General features: G+C 40.0%; 1 protein-coding gene across 2 annotated transcripts in view; it reads right to left on the reverse strand.

Annotated features, from left to right (window-relative positions):
- Positions 1-2,895: 2,895 nt before the first annotated feature.
- samd12 (sterile alpha motif domain containing 12) overlaps positions 2,896-17,680 on the reverse strand; it is a 387,486-nt gene continuing 372,701 nt past the window's right edge. For both annotated transcript variants that reach the window (XM_061982610.2, XM_061982611.2), the window contains one exon: positions 2,896-9,066. In XM_061982610.2, coding sequence (XP_061838594.1) covers positions 9,035-9,066 — 32 coding nt within the window. In that variant the 3' untranslated portion in view covers positions 2,896-9,034. The remainder of the gene's footprint in view (positions 9,067-17,680) is intronic.

Here is a 17,680-nt window from a genome sequence, read left to right on the forward strand (position 1 = left end):
TTGGTTGGGAAATTAGCCTAAATTCAATGGTCAAATCAATGCCAGGACCCAACATTGATTAAACGTCGTCGAAAGGCATGTTGTTTTAACGTTGTATTTGTGTTGGAGAATATTGGTTGGGAAGTTAACCAAAATTCAATGGTCAAATCAACGTCAGGACTAAACATTGATTAAACGTTGAAAAGCATGTTGTTTCAACATTGTATTTGTGTTAGAGAATATTGGTTGAGAAAATAGCCAAAATTAAATGGTTAAATCAATGTCAGGACCCGACTTTGATTAAACGTCATTAAAAAGCATGTTGTTTCAACGTTGTATTTGTGTTGGAGTATATTGGTTGGGAATGATCAATATTCAATGGTCAAATCAACGTCAGGACCCAACATTGAAAAAACGTTGTCGGAAAGCATGTTGTTTCAACGTTGTATTTGTGTTGGAGAATATTGGTTAAGAAAATAGCCAAAATTCAATGGTCAAATAAACGTCTTGGCCCGACATTGATTAAACGTCGTCAAAAAGCATGTTGTTTCAACGTTGTATTTGTGTTGGAGAATATTGGTTGGGAAATTAGCCTAAATTCAATGGTCAAATCGACGTCAGGACCCAACATTGATTAAACGTCGTCAAAAAGCATGTTGTTTCAACGTTGTATTTGTGTTGGAGAATATTGGTTGGGAAATTAGCCTAAATTCAATGGTCAAATCGACGTCAGGACCCAACATTGATTAAACGTCGTCAAAAAGCATGTTGTTTCAATGTTGTATTTGTGTTGGAGAATATTGGTTAAGAAAATAGCCAAACTTCAATGGTCAAATCAACGTCAGGACTCAACATTGATTAAACGTTGTTGAAAAGCATGTTGTTTCAACGTTGTATTTGAGTTGCTTAACGTCAGGACGTAATTCAACAAGTTCTCAAGGTCGTTTTAATGTCCTGTGCCTGCTGGGATAGGCAAAAATCCTCAAAAAGTTCGACAATTAGCGCACCGGTCATTTAATATATATGTTTTCATGTTCTTACCATGTCTGTCCATTTTCACCATAATAGTATTTCTATCTGCTTTTAAACTCCAGTTCCACTTGATGTAATACAGTCTTCCCTGGCCATTCCCACCGGTGTGTCCGGAACGTAGCCCCAGAAATAATGGAGGAAACACTGTGTAGTATTACTGTAGTATTTTACTGCAGTGGAGTACATCACTGTACATGTACATGAACATGAGGGCTGTTTTGGATTTTCACAGTCAAATCTGAGCTCACAGTCGACGATCAAACATGTTTTATATGCTACAGTACATGTATGCCAGCCAGAGCACAGCTAGCTGGGATACCTCAAATAAATCTCATTTTGCAACGTTTTTCACCCAAAAAAAAGACTCAAACAAATGTCCGCACTTTTAATAACGTGTTAAAACATCTCCGGCCACAAAGTATGAAGTATTTGCGTAGCAAACATGGCTGGTAACGGCAAGAAAAAGGCATATGGGCACCTCTTTTTGTAAATGTAGAGCAAAAGGAGCAGTATATTTACTCTGAAACATACCATAGGGCCTGGTCCACTAAAGGTTTGCGTGTATTAAAACAAACTCAATAGCACACACAAAGCTTTTAGCGTGTCCGTTGCATGTTATTATATTATCACAACGCCCACAATACTGGAAGGATAAGATGCAAATACAAACCCTGTTTCCATATGAGTTGGGAAATTGTGTTAGATGTAAATATAAACGGAATACAATGATTTGCAAATCATTTTCAACCCATATTCAGTTGAATATGCTATAAAGACAACATATTTGATGTTCAAACTTTTGCAAATAATCATTACTTTAGAATTTGATGCCAGCACCACGTGACAAAGCAGTTGGGAAAGGTGGCAATAAATACTGATAAAGTTGAGGAATGCTCATCAAACACTTTTTTGGAACATCCCACAGGTGTGCAGACTAATTGGGAACAGGTGGGTGCCATGATTGGGTATAAAAGTAGATTCCATGAAATGCTCAGTCATTCCCAAACAAGGATGGGGCGAGGGTCACCACTTTGTCAACAAATGCGTGAGCAAATTGTTGAACAGTTTAAGAAAAACCTTTCTCAACCAGCTATTGCAAGGAATTTAGGGATTTCACCATCTACGGTCCGTAATATCATCAAAGGGTTCAGAGAATCTGGAGAAATCACTGCACGTAAGCAGCTAACCCCGTGACCTTCGATCTCTCAGGCTGTATTGCATCAACAAGCGACATCAGTGTGTAAAGGATATCACCACATGGGCTCAGGAACACTTCAGAAACCCACTGTCAGTAACTACAGTTGGTCGCTACATCTGTAAGTGTAAGTTAAAACTCTCCTATGCAAGGCGAAAACCGTTTATCAACAACACCCAGAAACGCTGTCGGCTTCGCTGGGCCTGAGCTCATCTAAGATGGACTGATACAAAGTGGAAAAGTGTTCTGTGGTCTGACGAGTCCACATTTCAAATTGTTTTTGGAAACTGTGGACGTCGTGTCCTCCGGACCAAAGAGGAAAAGAACCATCCGGATTGTTATAGGCGCAAAGTTGAAAAGCCAGCATGTGTGATGGTATGGGGGTGTATTAGTACCCAAGACATGGGTAACTTACACATCTGTGAAGGCGCCATTAATGCTGAAAGGTACATACAGGTTTTGGAGCAACATATGTTGCCATCCAAGCAACGTTACCATGGACGCCCCTGCATATTTCAGCAAGACAATGCCAAGCCACGTGTTACATCAACGTGGCTTCATAGTAAAAGAGTGCGGGTACTAGACTGGCCTGCCTGTAGTCCAGACCTGTCTCCCATTGAAAATGTGTGGCGCATTATGAAGCCTAAAATACCACAACGCAGTGGTTGAACAACTTAAGCTGTACATCAAGCAAGAATGGGGAAGAATTCCACCTGAGAAGCTTAAAAAATGTGTCTCCTCAGTTCCCAAACGTTTACTGAGTGTTGTTAAAAGGAAAGGCCATGTAACACAGTGGTGAACATGCCCTTTCCCAACTACTTTGGCACGTGTGGCAGCCATGAAATTCTAAGTTAATTATTATTTGCAAAAAAAAAAAAAGTTTATGAGTTTGAACATCAAATATGTTGTCTTTGTAGTGCATTTAACTGAATATGGGTTGAAAATGATTTGCAAATCATTGTATTCCGTTTATATTTACATCTAACACAATTTCCCAACTCATATGGAAACGGGGTTTGTATAATCGTTTAGCGCTGGCAATGTGATTTATTAAGACTGAAACTGTTCAGCCGCTGCACGATTTGCGTCTGTATTTAGCACGTGCAAACTGACGACAGTCACAGAATGGCTGTGATAAAGTAGGCGGTCACGCTGCAAAGATGTGTGCGTGTTAACATATTTGGACATACAAATAAGAAACATATTGTCCATTCAGCAACATCATTTTCTAATTGATATCAAACACCACAGGTTGAAGGAGCACATGATGCCATAAATGTGGAGGGAAATGAGTGTCTCCATGGTGACTCCATTAAAACCACACTTAAATGGGGGCGCTCTGCACCACTTTTTGTTTTGAATTGTCCACACAGTCTTAGTAGATCACCTGCAACACGCCCGCCAATAGTAAATAACATCTTCTAGTTTGCACACGCTATTTAGCACTTGTTATTTGGGATCTACTTTCAGCATGGTGACACCAGCAGGCCATGGTTGTTTGCTACCGCGCTTTTGGAGGGTGGAGATGATGGCGCACAACTGTGACGTGGGTGTACCATGAATTGATTAACGTGGACACCGACTTAAACAAGTTGAAAAACTTATCCGGGTGTTACCATTTAGTGGTCAATTGTACGGAATATGTACTGTATTGTGCAATCTACTAATACAAGTCTCAATCAATCAATCAAGTCATCAGACGAGGGACAAGCCATAACTCTCGTTTAGGCCACAGGTGACCAAAGCCAGTAAATAATGATTTAACGGCCCGTGGCACAATCATTAGCATTTAAAAAATAGCATACTAGCTTTCTTTTTTCTTCTAATGTTGCAGGTATACACCTCAGCGCCAAATATTTTGTTGCTTGACGAATGATACATGTTAGCTTACTAATGTTAGTATGATTTTTTTTCTTTTTGAGCTATTATTGTATTGTCATATTTTGGCAGAGGTGGGTAGAGTAGCCAGAAATTGCACTCAAGAAAGAGTACTGTTACTTTAGAGATTTATTACTCAAGTAAAAGTAAGGAGTAGTCACCCAAATATTTACCTGAGTAAAAGTAAAAAGTATGTTGTGAAAAAAGTACTGAGTAACTGATGAGTAGCCTGTTCGTTAAATGATGATAAAAATAGCAATGAGCAAATTCAGAGCCAGGAATATATCTTAAGCAACTAAAACAATAATATATATTAAATAATAATACATTAACATAAAAAAATTTATGCAAATTGAGCCACAATAACTTAACAGCACCATAGGTTCAGTGGGCAGAGATTACAAAGGAAAATAACAAGTTAGCCTTTACGCAAACCTTAAACTGATAGGTGTGGGCTAAACCTGGGAACACACTGTGCACTTCTGATTGGTGTTTGTATGCATGTGTGAGTGTATGTGTGTGTTTGTCTGTGTGTGTGTGTGTGTGTGTGTGTGTGTGTGTGTGTGTGTGTGTGTGTGTGTGTGTGTGTGTCTTTGTCTGTCTCTCTATGAGGCTGCAGTGCGTTAATAAATGTCCCCACACGATGTACATTTGACAGTGATTCATAGCAGGGAAGCTAACACCAGCCTACGGTGACAGCCAAAATATCTACTAACGTTACTTACCGCGATGTGCTTCCTCAAATTTGACGTTGAGTTCATGTAAGCTTAAGCTTGTTGTTTGCCGCTGAAACGTTGTGTGCAGTTAATCATGTGACCGCCTGGCTCTGTTTGATTGGTGAAACGCAGTCAAACGTCCCCAGTGACTGTATTTGATTGGTGAAACGCAGGCATGCTTAGATCCTACTTTGAAGGTCTGTCTGACAAACCAAAACAAACAAAGTGTGCATTAACAGATCAATAAAAATCAGTAGCGAGCTGAATGTAGATAAATGGAGCGGAGTAAAAGTAGCGTTTCTTCTCTATAAATATACTCAAGTAAAAGTAAAAGTATGTTGCGTTAAAACTACTCTTAGAAGTACAATTTATCCCAAAAGTTACTCAAGTAGATGTAACGGAGTAAATGTAGCGCGTTACTACCCACCTCTGTATTTTGGTACTTGATGCATGCTAACGTTAGCACGCTCGCATTTTTAAACAAATGACACATCTCAGAATAATACATGTTGGTACTTGACGCAGGTTACAGTCAGTGTTTTAGCATGCTAACATTAGCATGCTCCTTTTTTTTTTTTAGCTCGTGTGGCAGGTATACACCTCAGTGTCATATATTTTGGTATTTCACTGAAGCTAACTGTAAGTATGCTATTGTTAGCATGTTAGCATAATACCGTCGGCATGCAAGCTTTTGCTAGCTCATTTTACGTATATGTTTTGTTACTTTACGCTCTCTGGCCAGCGCGCTAACTGTTAGCATTTCAGTTGGGCATTTTCTAGTTTTTTTTGAAAAAAATCAATATATTGCACTGGTTTTGAAGGTGAAAACCACTGCGTCCTTTGCTTTGATAAAAGATTGGGCATCCCAAAAACAACAGTTTTCAAAATTTTCACCAATGCCATTTTTTTAGGACCTTGTGTGTGGGCAGAAGGCTAAAACACATTGAAAATATATTTTTTTAACTGTTTGCGTGGGCATGGCCTCAGATAGACAAATAAAAATGGCAGACCTTGGATAGTTTAGTGAGAGCCCCAGATCGGTCCGGCATGGGTCGCCTCTAGGGATGATGTTCGAAACCGGTTCTCCCGGTTGTTCGATAAGAAAAGAACCGTTCGATAAGAAAAGAACCGATTCCATGGACTCGAATCCCTTTTTGAGAACCGGTTCCCGTTATCGAGGCCACTGTAGTAAAGAAAAACAGTTGGTTCTTTATTTGAATCCCTGGGAACGAATCCCGTCCCACAAGAAATGCCCTGTGGGACATCACAGGAAATCTTCTGTGATGTCACACAAGCAGCAAAAATAATGGACCGGAAAAAATGCCTCAAGGCATGGCTATTAACCTATAGTGATCACAGAGACAGGTTGTTTTTGTGCTACTGTATATATTTGTTTTTCTGAAAAATCCCACTTAATATACTTTAGGTAACAACAGTCAATATTTTTTTTTTTTTTTTTTTTTTTAGGGTGGTAACAGTCAATATTTATTTATTTTATTTTATTTTTTCTTATAAAATAAAAGTGAGCTTTTGTTAAACCAAATATTTTTTTTTTTCCATGTACAACAACCTATCTGGATTCGATAAGAGAATCGATAAGGAATCGGTTCGATAAGAGGATTCGATAATGGGCTCAAACTCAATAATTTCTTATCAAACATCATCCCGAGTCGCCTCGGCCCTGGTGAAAATTCATTTTTCGTCCTCAAAATTCTACACACAAATCAATGTAACAATGTGAACATGTTTTCAAATGTGAAGCATTGGTTTTTATCCAGGATGTCTCTGTAAATTGCTCCATTCATCTTAGTCTAGTCAGGGAGATCACCAAGAACCAGATGGTTACTCTGTCTGAGCTACAGCATTCCTCTGTGGAGAGAGGAGAACCTTCCAGAAGGACAACCATCTCTCCAGCAATCCACTCATCAGGCTTGTATGATGTAGTGGCCGGACGGGATCCATTTCTACGTAAAATGTTTGTCAAAATGCACCTGAAAGACTCTCAGTCCATGAGAAACAAAATGATCCGGTCTGATGAGGCTTAAGCTTGAACTCTTTGGCGTGAATGCCAGGCGTCATTGTTTGGAAGAAACTACAGTGAAAGATGGTGGCAGCATCATGGTGTGGGATGGTTTTCAGCGGCAGGAACTGGGAGACGAGTCAGGATAGAGGGAAAGACGAGTGCAGCAATGTACAGAGACATCCTGGATGACAACCAATGCTTCCCATCCAACCTGACGGAGCTTAGTTTTTTTCTTGCCCTGAAGTGGGATCTGAGCCGAGGATGTCGTTATGGCTTGTGCAGCCCTTTGAGACATTTGTGATTAAGGGCTATATAAATAAACTGTGATTGATTGATTGATGATTGACTTATTTATGTACATGTGATTTTTTACATTTTTGATACATTTGCAAAAAATAAAAACTAGGGATGTCCGATAATGGCTTTTTTGCCGATATCCGATATTGTCCAACTCTTGATTACCGATTCCGATATCAACCGATACCGATATATACAGTTGTGGAATTAACACATTATTATGCCTAATTTTGTTGTGATGCCCCGCTGGATGCATTAAACAATGTAACAAGGTTTTCCAAAATAAATCAACTCAAGTTATGGGAAAAAAATGCCAACATGGCACTGCCATATTTATTATTGAAGTCACAAAGTGCATTATTTTTTTTTAACATGCCTCAAAACAGCAGCTTGGAATTTGGGACATGCTCTCCCTGAGAGAGCATTAGGAGGCTGACGTGGACAGGGTTGGGGGGGCGGGGATTTTAGGGGTAGGAGGTAGCGGGGGGTGTATATTGTAGCGTCCCGAAAGAGTTAGTGCTGCAAGGGGTTCTGGGCATTTGTTCTGTTGTGTTTATGTTGTGTTACGGTGCGGATGTTCTCCCGAAATGTGTTTGTCATTCTTGTTTGGTGTGGGTTCACAGTGTGGCGCATATTTGTAACAGTGTTAGAGTTGTTTATATGGCCACCCTCAGTGTGACCTGTATGGCTTTTGACCAACAATGCCTGGCATTCGCTCGTGAGTGTGTCAAAAGCCGTAAATATTATCTGACTGGACCGGGCACGCAAAGGCAGTGCCTTCAAGGTTAATTGGCGCTCTGCACCTCTTCCTACGTCCGTGTACACAGCGGCGTTTTTAAAAAATCATAAATTTTACTTTTTGAAACCGATACCGATAATTTCAGATAATCCATTTTAAAACATTTATCGGACTACCAATATTATCGGACAGCCCTAATAAAAACCTTTTTTTTTACTGTCATTATAGGGTATTGTGTGTAGAATTTTGAGGACATAAATGAATTTAATCAATTTTGGAAGCAGGCTGAAACGTACTAAAATGTGGAAAAAGTGAAAATACTTTATGGCTGCACTGTGAATCACCCAAAAGTGGTCATTTTCACACCAAAGTTCCCTCAAAATTAATGATTTGAAAACTTCTACCTCGATTTTTTTGGGTCGCCGTCATCCTTATTGTGGACAAGCTGTGTCCAAACAATGGAAAAACTGGTCTTTATTTTGCCTCCATGATGCATCTTTGTTGAGGACCGGACCGGACGAGGTCACGTGTCTTCTTCTGCTTTCTGCATTTTTCCACGTCAGAATGCCGGACCTTGCTGGGAAGGTAAAAAAAAAGAAAAAAAAAGAGGACAGGATGATGTCATCAGGCATCGTGAAAGATGCAGGGATAGCGAGAGACAGGACACGGTTGTGTGAAGCACATCACCCTTCTGTGGTTGCGGGGACACAATTAGCCAAAGAATGAAGGATTTAGGACTTGCCACTTGACAAAAGGCCTAAATGGGATTAGTGAGCAGCCTTCCTATGGGGGACATAAACCTTCGAGCGGTGCAGTGAAGTTTGAGTGACAGTTTGAAGGAGTGTGTTTAAGGTGTTACTGTAATAGCCAGCCAGCGTACATCAAGTAGCGTATCACCACCATGTCAAGGTCCTCTTTAGGCCCTCCTTGCTTTTGCGGACAGACTTTTATTTTGGAGGGAGAAGGGTTTCAAGTGACTTTGCTGCAAAGGTCAACGATGACTTGACTTGTGCCGCGAGGAGACAGCAGGCTGGGACTTGTGGTTTTTTTTTTTTTAGGAGACTGTTCCCGATCTTCCCACTGATGAGAGCTGTATTAGGTCCAAGACGGAGGCGGGGGGGGAGTCTGGGTCTGGTTGCCAAGGTGATGGTCATCCTGCGTCTGCTCGCATCGGGCTACGGTGAAGACGGGGCGCATTCCAGGGAGCCTGTGGGAAGAGGAACACACGGATTGAGTTTGTGTTTATTTCGAACGTGCATGCAGTTTCTCTATTCAACATGTTCGAAGAGGAGTAGGAAGAAGTAGAGCTTATTTAATCCTACCCCTTTTCCTTTACATAGCAGTTGCTAAAACCTTTGTTCACTTCCTGTTCTCAATTCATTCACAATATACTCCATAACTAATAACATCAAAAATAAGTAAATAACAGTTAGTGAAGTAAGTTATATTTCGTATGGTGAGATAAATATTTTTTATGTGCCGCTTCCCAAAATAAATAATATTAACCGTCCATTACGCCAAATATACTGAATGTCTTAGTATCTTAAAGGAGCCATATGTCATAGTTTCATGTCAAGTTATCATTTAATGGCCCTGTTATGTCAAAAGGCATTAATAAATCATGTTATTTTTAAATACCTCTATAGCTGATAACAGTACTTCATGCGGAATATGCTAATTTCAAAATTTGATTTACAGCCCCCAAATCTGGTTATTGTTTTCATTTCGATGTCCCGCCCTCTACAGTTTGACCAATTAGAAAGTCTGTGAGTGTGTTACATCCTGGTTGCCACCGCCATTTTCGTTTAGCTCCGATGTGTCAAAGTCAAGGCCCGTGGGTCAGATCCGGCCCGCGAATGAATGATCTATGGCCCCCGGGATGATATTTGATTAGTATTAGAACCGGCCCGCAGGCCGCAGCCGCCTGCTGCTGTTTTGCACGCGCCAATACTCTATCAGTGTTGACGCTAGGAATTTTCAAAATGGGGTCCCAGGGACCCCATCAAGTCACAAGTAAATTTTTGGGGTGCCACTTTTTTGAAAACAAATGATAAATGTATGCATTATCCTGCTATATCTCACATTCTATATTGTGTTTTGGAAAAAGGTTGTCATAAACGTTACTTAATTCATTAAAACAATAATACAAAAGAAAACAAATTTTTATGCATATGTAAATGTATTCAGTTATAAACATTCATTCACTTTCTTCTTTCCTTCATGGATCTAAACTTTTCCGCTGCCGGTATTTTTTTCTATATTTTTATTGTAATATTTTCAGAATGTGTTTGTTCTATTTTTGGCCAAATTAAGACAAAAAAAACAATCTGAAGTTGTCTTTATTTTTTACTTTTAATGCCATGATTTTAATAGTCCGGCCCGCGTGTGCACAGATTTCCGTCCATGCGGCCCCTGAGCTAAAATGAGTTTTTTGATTTGTTTTCAAAACGGTTACAACAAAAGTGGGACCCCAAGAATTTACTGTAGGACCCCATTTTTATGACTTGATGGGGGGACCCCATTTGGAAAATTCCTAGCGCCAACACTGATGGAGTATTGGTGCGTGCAAAACAGCAGCAGGCGGCTGTGGCCTGCGGGCCGGTTCTAATACTAATCAAATATCATCCCGGAGGGCCATAGATAATTCATTCAGATCCAGATCCGGCCCGAGGGCCTTGACTTTGACACATAGGCTTTAGGAGCATGACGTGTTATCAATTGATGTATTATAAGTGGAGTTAAACATTTAATTAGGATTGTTTTTAACTGACAGTGATTTTATCTGTTTCTCAGCAGCGGTACTCAGTTGTAATATTCTTTTCCACCACTTGTGGCAGTAATGACAACATCAAACAGATAGAAGAAGTCGAGAGATTAAGTCAGAGAGGTTTCTTTAAGCGCAAACATTATGACGAAAGCTGGAAGATATATTTTCATTTGCACTTGAATTTTATTTATAGTTTATTTAAGAAACATATTTTATTATTACGTATTATTAATTTAGTTTGAATTTATTCATTTTAACACTGCATCATTTTACAGTATGTAAATGTATTTATCACCAGTTATTTATGAGTTCCTTCTTTTGCAGTATATTTGATTATTTGTTTTTTAGGTTAACCCTTGTGTGGTGTTCGGGTCTGTGGGACCCGTTTTTATTTGTTTATTAAAAGAAAAATGATCCAATTAATTAATTTTTCAAACTGAGACTCACTGACTTTGGCTCATTTTCTGTGAGGAACATATATCAGAATACATATTTAATGACCACACACCATACACCCCCCCCTACACATTTCTATTATTTATAAGATGTCCGGGTCCACTGGACCCGGGGCTAATAGAAGTGTGGAAATTGATGCAGAAACTGGCAGAGAAATTTTCCGTGCAAAGTTCATATTATTGTTACTCAGCCAGCGTTTGTGGGTCTGATGGACCCGTTACATTTTGTGGCTTTTAACGCCTCACAATCAAACACTTTTATGTTAAAATACTGAACAGATGTTTATTGGGATAAGCTAAACATCTGTTCAGTATTTTAACATAAAAGTGTATGATTGTGAGGCCGGAAATCTGTCCCGTGAAAACAATGTCCGACCGGAACTCTCTAATAACTAAAGTTCCTTGGGTGATTAATGTAAACTCACTACACCGGTATGTTTTAGCACTTTCATGTCGAGTTTACTGACAGATATAAGTTAGAACATTACACTACTTTATATTAGAAATGGTAACAGCAGAGGATGAATGTTCCAGAACAAGAAGATAGAGGAAAAGAAGAAACTTATCGACTACGGTGTCGGCATGGACGTCAAAGGTGGACGCGCACAATTTTTCAGGATTTATGAAGATCCCAAAGACAGTTCAGCAGGTTCCAGAAGGTAAGAAAAGTTGTTTTTGCATAATATTGCGAAACAAAACGCCAGATAATATGTCTTACCTTATACACACACCATAATAATACTTGTGTGTTGAAGCACAGTACAATCCATCAAGCGGTGCGGCTTCGTAGCTTACCAAAGTCGTACTAAAACATTTTGACTGACTTTTGAGCCCCGTGTGTAATGTTCTATATTCTTAATGAAACTTTGATCTTGCTTGCTTACAGGTACTTGCTAGCATCATATACAGTATTGAGCAGGCATCAACCAACCTTCAGCCCACACGTATCTCTTATGTGTGACTGCCATCTACTGGTCACTCTTATTACACCATATACTAAATAAAATTGCTTTGAGGTCAGTAAGCACATTCAGAATTAATACGTACATTAGGCGCACCGGGTTAAAAGGCGCAATGTCGATTTTTGAGCAAATAAAAAGATTATAAGTGCGCCTTATTGTCATGATCTGTGGCACGGATCATGTTTTTGTTATTTTCTGTTTAGTTTTGGACTCCCTTAGTTCCTGTTGTTGTGCACCCTTGAGTTTGTTTAGTTACCATGGCTACTTATTATTTTCACCTGCCTCTGATTGGTGTTTCGGGACGCTCACCTGTTCCCCGAGCACTAATCAGAGGCATCATATAAGCCTGCCTTTGTCGGTCAGTCGGCCTGGCTTCTTTGTTTGCTTATGCTACAGTTATGTTAAAATACTGAACAGATGTTTATTGGTGTAAGCTAAACATCTGTTCAGTATTTTAACATAAAAGTGTTTGATTGTGAGGCATTAAAAGCCACAAAATGCAACGGGTCCATCAGACCCACAAACGCTGGCTGAGTAACAACAATATGAACATTACACAAGGGATATTAAAAGGGCCAGATCCAGCCCGCAGGCCTTGACTTTGACACCACTGACCTATGTCGGACTTCACCGTGTGGAATTTGCATGTTGAAGGTTTTCTTTGACCGTACCAAAGTTGAACACGTTCTTGCTGCGCTCACAAAGTTTCATTAAAATTTGGCCTGTAATTGTTTGCATAATCCTATTTACAAACAAACGGGTTTGGGTGTGTGGAAACAGGAGCGCGACTAAGAGAACTGACGTCGACGTCTTCATTTGGAGGAGTGTTTGCTTGGCGGCCTGTGGAGTGAACGGGCCACGTTTACACTGTTGTACAAACACGGAGTCGGTCTGATCGGAATCCTAATTTTGCGGGCGGGTGCATTCACAGACACGTGTACACACACATCACTCTGCACTGCTGTCTACACGAAGAACCAGCCCTGAGGTGATCCTCAATGACAATCGCTATAAATCCTATCAATGTCAGCATTATGATGCGTCTCTAGGTTACCACCAAACACACAAACACACACACACACACACACACACACACACACACACACACACACACACACACACACACACACACACACACACACACACACACCTCTATCTTACATGTGCTCTGCATCGTAATACAAAGAATGTGTGTCGCTACATATCGAATGATAGCTAATGAAAGATTATTGCTGCTGTAAAACAAACGTGAAACAATAACGTTTGACAATTTCACGACCTGGGTTTTATAGCACTGTAAAAAAAAAGAAAAAAAAAGCAGTACAATCATCCTTTATAACGCTGAAGGCTAAATCACCAGATTGTTGTATAGTACTGTGTTTATTGCAACTACTATTTGGGGAATACACTGGAAAGACAAATAAATACTTCACTGATAGACTTCCAAGAATTTTAAATGTGTGTTCACGAAAATGTAAGCCAATGGAAATATATACTTGTTTATTGGTCCGATCAATGTTGAACAGGTGCGGGTTACAGTCTACAAATGAGTTCTGTTCCTAAAACAATATACCGTATTTTTCAGACTATAAGTGTTACGTGCGGGGTTCATTCCCCCACGATGCAAAAGGACCACTCCGGACAGGACGTGCAGGTAGGAACATGATTTATTTGAAGAACTCAAACAAGTACCAAAAACTGAAAACAAAGCCAGAGGAAAAATGTGCCGATCGCACTCGAAGCAAACGCTAACACTTAGCATAGGCAAGAAGCAGTGACGTGCGGTCACTAGAGGCAGATGAGGCCCCTCATGGAAAGACAAAAAATGTAAAAAGAAAACAAATTAATTAAATTGTTATATTTATTCAGTGATTATACTATAACGTTATTTTCCATTTAACTTCACCAGTTTTCGATTAGTTTTATTCAAAATCGCTGAATTTTCACATTTGCCGTTCAAATACTGAGAAAAGACGGTGCGGTGATCAGCAGCCAGTTGAGGTACGTCACTCAGTTGTGCCTCACCATGGATTGCGTACTCGGCTAACTGCTGGCCTGCTGTGCAGTGAGACCGTATTGCTATATGAATTATATTATACATTTCCATAGTTTAGTTAGCTGAGGTATATAATGTACAGTGTATTTTGTCAACAACTGTATGTGTGACGTATTTCTTGTGCTGAGCGATCATAAAACGGCTGCAAAAGACGCACTGGCTGAGGCTCGCAGTAATCCCACCTCCTGCACCCCCGCCGTAGAATGCACCCCCTGACGGGAGTGTTATATAAACTAAAGCCCACACTTAAACTTTCCACGTGCAAGATTGAATCTATTTAAAAAAGTTATTTCATAAGAAGCCAAAAAGTGCAAAAACAATAATGTTCGTGTTGGAGGAGTTGTGAATGACTGCAGGGCCACAACATTAGGTACACCTGCAGACTGCAAGTGTACCTAATTCACAACTCCTCCAACACGAACATTATTGTTTTAGCACTTTTTGGCTTCTTATTAAATAACTTTTGTAACCTATTTTTATGGGCTTTCCTCTTTGTGATGTTAAGTTCCTGTTATGCGCTGTTATACAGTATATGCCTTGAGCTCTTATTTTGAAGGCGCTAAGAGCGTAAGTGATGACACGTTGGAGTGGAGCGTAGGTTTTTGAAAGAAGGTAAATAAAGTGGTCCTCGTGTAAACTGGAGCCTCCGTGTTTGTTATTTTGTAGTTTCATACAGTATAGGCGACATTTATAAACCCTCGGTTACACTTTTTTAAATAGATTCAATCTTGCACGTGGAAAGTTGAAGTGAGGGCTTTAGTTGATACAACACTCCCGTCAGGGTGCATTAATCCAGCACAACAGCGGCGCATGGACCTCATTTATAAGTAAAGGTAAGACCATAATAACGTTTTTTTATTAAATGTGCTTTTTTGTGTGCTACAGTTTGTATGTGTAAAGTTAAAGTTAAGTTAAAGTACCAATGATTGTCACACACACACTAGGTGTAATGAAATTTGTCCTCTGCATTTGACCCATCCCCTTGTTCACCCCCTGGGAGGTGAGGGGAGCAGTGGGCAGCAGCGGCGCCGCGTCCGGGAATACGTTTTGGTGATTTAACCCCCAATTCCAACCCTTGATGCTGAGTGCCAAGCAGGGAAGAATGCTGGTATGAGCTTTTAAACATAACCCGTTAACTGCTGCCAATCAAATGGTGAATAAGATACTCTTTAGTGTTCATATGTTTGTAAATCTGACTGTGATGAAGTCAGTGCCTCACCAGCTATGAACCTCACCGCACGTCACTGGCAAGAAGACAAGGAATACTCTGTATCATAAGCAAACAAAGAAGCCAGGCCAACTGACCGACATAGGCAGGCTTAAATAATGCCTCTGATTAGTGCTCGGGGAACAGGTGAGCGTCCCGAAACACCAATCAGAGGCAGGTGAAAATAATAAGTAGCCATGGTAACTAAACAAACTGAAGGGTGCACAACAACAGGAACTAAGGGAGTCCAAAACTAACAGAAAATAACAAAAACATGATCCGGGCCACGGATCATGACAATAAGGCGCACTTATAATCTTTTTATTTGCTCAAAAATCGACAGTGCGCCTTATAACCCGGTGCGCCTAATGTACGTATTAATTCTGAATGTGCTTACCGACCTCAAAGCAATTTTATTTGGTATATGGTGTAATAAGTGTGACCAGTAGATGGCAGTCACACATAAGAGATACGTGTGGGTTGAAGGTTGGCTGATGCATGCTCAATACTGTATATGACGCTAGCAAGTACCTGTAAGCAAGCAAGATCAAAGTTTCATTAAGAATATAGAACATTACACACGGCGCTCAAAAGTCAGTCAAAATGTTTTAGTACGACTTTGGTAAGCTACGAAGCCGCAATGCTTGATGGATTGCCGGAGCATTACGGCTAGCATAGTCAGACGTACTGTGCTTCAACATACAAACCCCGTTTCCATATGAGTTGGGAAATTGTGTTAGATGTAAATATAAACGGAATACAATGATTTGCAAATCATTTTCAACCCATATTCAGTTGAATATGCTAAAAAGACAACATATTTGATGTTCAAACTGATAAACATTTTTTTTTTGCAAATAATCATTAACTTTAGAATTTGATGCCAGCAACACGAGACAAAGAAGTTGGGAAAGGTGGCAATAAATACTGATAAAGTTGAGGAATGCTCATCAAACACTTATTTGGAACATCCCACAGGTGTGCAGGCTAATTGGGAACAGGTGGGTGCCATGATTGGGTATAAAAACAGCTTCCCAAAAAATGCTCAGTCTTTCACAAGAAAGGATGGGGGGAGGTACACCCCTTTGTCCACAACTGCATGAGCAAATAGTCAAACAGTTTAAGAACAACTTTTTTCAAAGTGCAATTGCAAGAAATTTAGGGATTTCAACATCTACGGTCCATTATATCATCAAAAGGTTCAGAGAATCTGGAGAAATAACTGCACGTAAGCGGCATGGCTGGAAACCAACATTGAATGACCGTGACCTTTGATCCCTCAGACAGCACTGTATCAAAAACTGACACAAATCTCTAAAGGATATCACCACATGGGCTCAGGAAAACTTCAAAAAACCACAGTCACTAAATACAGTTGGTCGCTACATCTGTAAGTGCAAGTTAAAACTCTACTATGCAAAGCGAAAGCCATTTATCAACAACATCCAGAAACGCCGCCGGCTTCTCTGGGCCCGAGATCATCTAAGATGGACTGATACAAAGTGGAAAAGTGTTCTGTGGTCTGACGAGTCCACATTTCAAGTTGTTTTTGGAAATATTCGACATCGTGTCATCCGGACCAAAGAGGAAAAGAACCATCCGGATTGTTATAGGCGCAAAGTTGAAAAGCCAGCATCTGTGATGGTATGGGGGTGTATTAGTGCCCAAGACATGGGTAACTTACACATCTGTGAAGGCGCCATTAATGCTGAAAGGTACATACAGGTTTTGGAGCAACAAATGTTGCCATCCAAGCAACGTTACCATGGACGCCCCTGCTTATTTCAGCAAGACAATGCCAAGCCACGTGTTACATCAACGTGGCTTCATAGTAAAAGAGTGCGGGTACTAGACTGGCCTGCCTGTAGTCCAGACCTGTCTCCCATTGAAAATGTGTGGCGCATTATGAAGCCTAAAATACCACAACGAAGACCCCGGACTGTTGAACAACTTAAGCTGTACATCAAGCAAGAATGGGAAAGAATTCCACCTGAGAAGCTTAAAAAATGTGTCTCCTCAGTTCCCAAACGTTTACTGAGTGTTGTTAAAAGGAAAGGCCATGTAACACAGTGGTGAACATGCCCTTTCCCAACTACTTTGGCATGTGTTGCAGCCATGAAATTCTAAGTTAATTATTATTTGCAAAAAAAAATAAAGTTTATGAGTTTGAACATCAAATATGTTGTCTTTGTAGTGCATTCAATTGAATATGGGTTGGAAATGATTTGCAAATCATTGTATTCCGTTTATATTTACATCTAACACAATTTCCCAACTCATATGGAAACGGGGTTTGTAGAAATGTTCCGTATCACCCCTCTAAAATCCAATCAGTTCCTGATATTTCAATGAAAACATGAACAGTGTTCAAGCA

The sequence above is a fragment of the Nerophis lumbriciformis genome, linkage group LG21, assembly GCF_033978685.3.
Source record: "Nerophis lumbriciformis linkage group LG21, RoL_Nlum_v2.1, whole genome shotgun sequence".
Classification (NCBI taxonomy): domain Eukaryota; kingdom Metazoa; phylum Chordata; class Actinopteri; order Syngnathiformes; family Syngnathidae; genus Nerophis; species Nerophis lumbriciformis.